At 42.0% G+C, this 2151-nt stretch overlaps 1 protein-coding gene across 1 annotated transcript in view; it reads left to right on the top strand.

The window, feature by feature from the left end:
• LOC105536809 (prostaglandin E synthase 3-like) overlaps window positions 1–2145 on the top strand; it is a 4624-nt gene extending 2479 nt beyond the window's left edge. The window contains exons 2-4 of the mRNA XM_011976293.1: window positions 1248–1400; window positions 1475–1659; window positions 1759–2145. Of these exons, the coding sequence (XP_011831683.1) occupies window positions 1248–1400; window positions 1475–1659; window positions 1759–1956 (536 nt within the window). The 3' untranslated portion in view covers window positions 1957–2145. The remainder of the gene's footprint in view (window positions 1–1247; window positions 1401–1474; window positions 1660–1758) is intronic.
• Window positions 2146–2151: the final 6 nt, after the last annotated feature.

Raw genomic sequence — 2151 nt, 5'->3', positions numbered from 1 at the left:
AAAAAAATTAGCCTGGCATGGTGGTGTGTGTCTGTCGTCCCAGGTACCCGGCAGGCTGAGGTGCGAGGATGGTTTGAGTCCAGGAAGTTGAGGCTGCAGTGAGCCATGATCCAACTGCTACACCCCAGCCTGGGCAACTGGAGTGAGAATCTATCTCTAAATAAATAAATAAATAAATAAATAAGGGAAGTTTAAAAAAAATAATGTATCTGGATAAAGAATATTCATGAGTTCCCTGAATTATTATTGCAATTTTTCTGTAAAGTTGAAAATATTTTTTAAAAAGTATTTATTTTTAAAAAGAGAGCAGCTCCATGTTGTTTCTTGAGGCACCCAACACCTCTGTGACTTACCTACATACCTAAGAAGCTGCAGAGATTCTTGTGTCCTCTCGTTCCCCAAGTTCTTCCCTCCCAGGGTTTCCTTCTTCCTGAGCAGTGCCCTGGCTGCTAGTCTTCCTGAGCAGTGCCCTGGCTGCTAGTCTGAAGAAAAGTGGTTATCTTCGGTGGTCCACCTGCTCTTAAACACATACTTACTTCCTAAACCCACCCCCTTTTTCACTTCCTCCGCCTAGCACTGATCAAACACACTCAGCCAATTGTTTCTGTTCTCATAAACACTTTGAAGTGAGGCTATCTGGGCACTGAGACAGATCCAGACATCCAAGACAGGAAATATCTCCAGCCTGGGAAATTGCAGACAGTTTTGTTTCATGGATCAATTGTTCTGCTCCTAAGTTACACCCACTATCCTGTGGTTTATGCAGCCTGATCTTGTGCATGAATTTCAAGTTTAGTCTTTTCTTGTATTTGCTACATGTACACAGGTACTTCCTTTAATTCTCTCCTATAATTTCTGCAGTGTCAAGATCTTTGGCCTTTATTTGGCCATCTCTCCAACATAATTATTTTGCTTTTCACACTTTACAAGTGTATTATGACAAGATTTAGAGTATTTGAGTCAATCATGAGTTTTCACATATCTTTACCTATACCTTTATCCAGTTGTTCACTCTCTACTCCCTCTTTCCATTCCCCCAGCCAATAATCACATTCCCATAAGAATATCCAGATTTTGCAAATCTGATCATTTAGCCCTAGATAGGAGACTATCCAAAGCAGCACTATCCTTATCAGTCCCTATAGTCTGGGTGAATAAAACCAGGAGGGTTACAACGTTGATCCTAAGGTTCACTTCTTTAGCAAAAATTGACATTATGAGATAATATTTTAAAAATCACCCTGGAGACACTTTCCTCTTCTCCCCCGACCGGAGGAGCCGCTCTTTCCGCGCGGTGCATTCTGGGGACCGAGGTCGAGCTCGCCGCTGCCGCCGTTGCCTGAGGGAAGCGAGAAGAGGCCGCGACCGGGGAGAAAACGCGGAGTCGCCGCTGGAGAGAAGTGGACTCCCTAGCAGCAGCCGCCGCCAGAGAGGCCCGCCCACCCGTTCGTCCGTCACCCTGCCCCGTTCACAGTGCAGCCTGCTTCTGCAAAGTGGTACGATCGAAGGGACTATGTCTTCATTGAATTTTGTGTTGAAGACAGTAAGGATGTTAATGTAAATTTTGAAAAATCCAAACTTACATTCAGGTGTCTCGGAGGAAGTGATAATTTTAAGCATTTAAATGGAATTGATTTTTTTCACTGTGTTGATCCAAATGATTCCAAGCGTGAAAGAACGGACAGATCAATTTTTTGTTGTTTACAAAAAGGAGAATCTGGCCAGTCATGGCCAAGGTTAACAAAATAAAGGGCAAAGCTTAATTGGCTTAGTGTCAACTTCAATAATTGGGAAGACTGGGAAGATGATTCAGATGAAGACATGTCTAATTTTGATCGTTTCTCTGAAATGATGAACAACATGGGTGGTGATGAGGATGTAGATTTACCAGATGTAGATGGAGCAGATGATGATTCACAAGACAGTGATGATGAAAAAATGCCAGATCTGGAGTAAGGAATATTGTCATCACTTGGATTTTGAGAAAGAAAATAACTTCTTTGCAAGATTTCCTAATTGAGAGAATTCCTGAGTTGATAGCTCTAAAGGCAGATGTTGTATTTGCCTACTTTAACCCATTTTTCAACCTGTTTGTTTTTTAAAAGGCTTCACTAAGGGTTGATATGTACCATTGTATGGGGCAATTTTAAG

The sequence above is a fragment of the Mandrillus leucophaeus genome, unplaced genomic scaffold (genome assembly GCF_000951045.1).
Source record: "Mandrillus leucophaeus isolate KB7577 unplaced genomic scaffold, Mleu.le_1.0 Scaffold163, whole genome shotgun sequence".
Lineage (NCBI taxonomy): Eukaryota > Metazoa > Chordata > Mammalia > Primates > Cercopithecidae > Mandrillus > Mandrillus leucophaeus.
The sequence above is the reverse complement of the archived record's forward strand: the minus strand, read 5'-3'. Positions and strand labels throughout refer to the sequence as shown.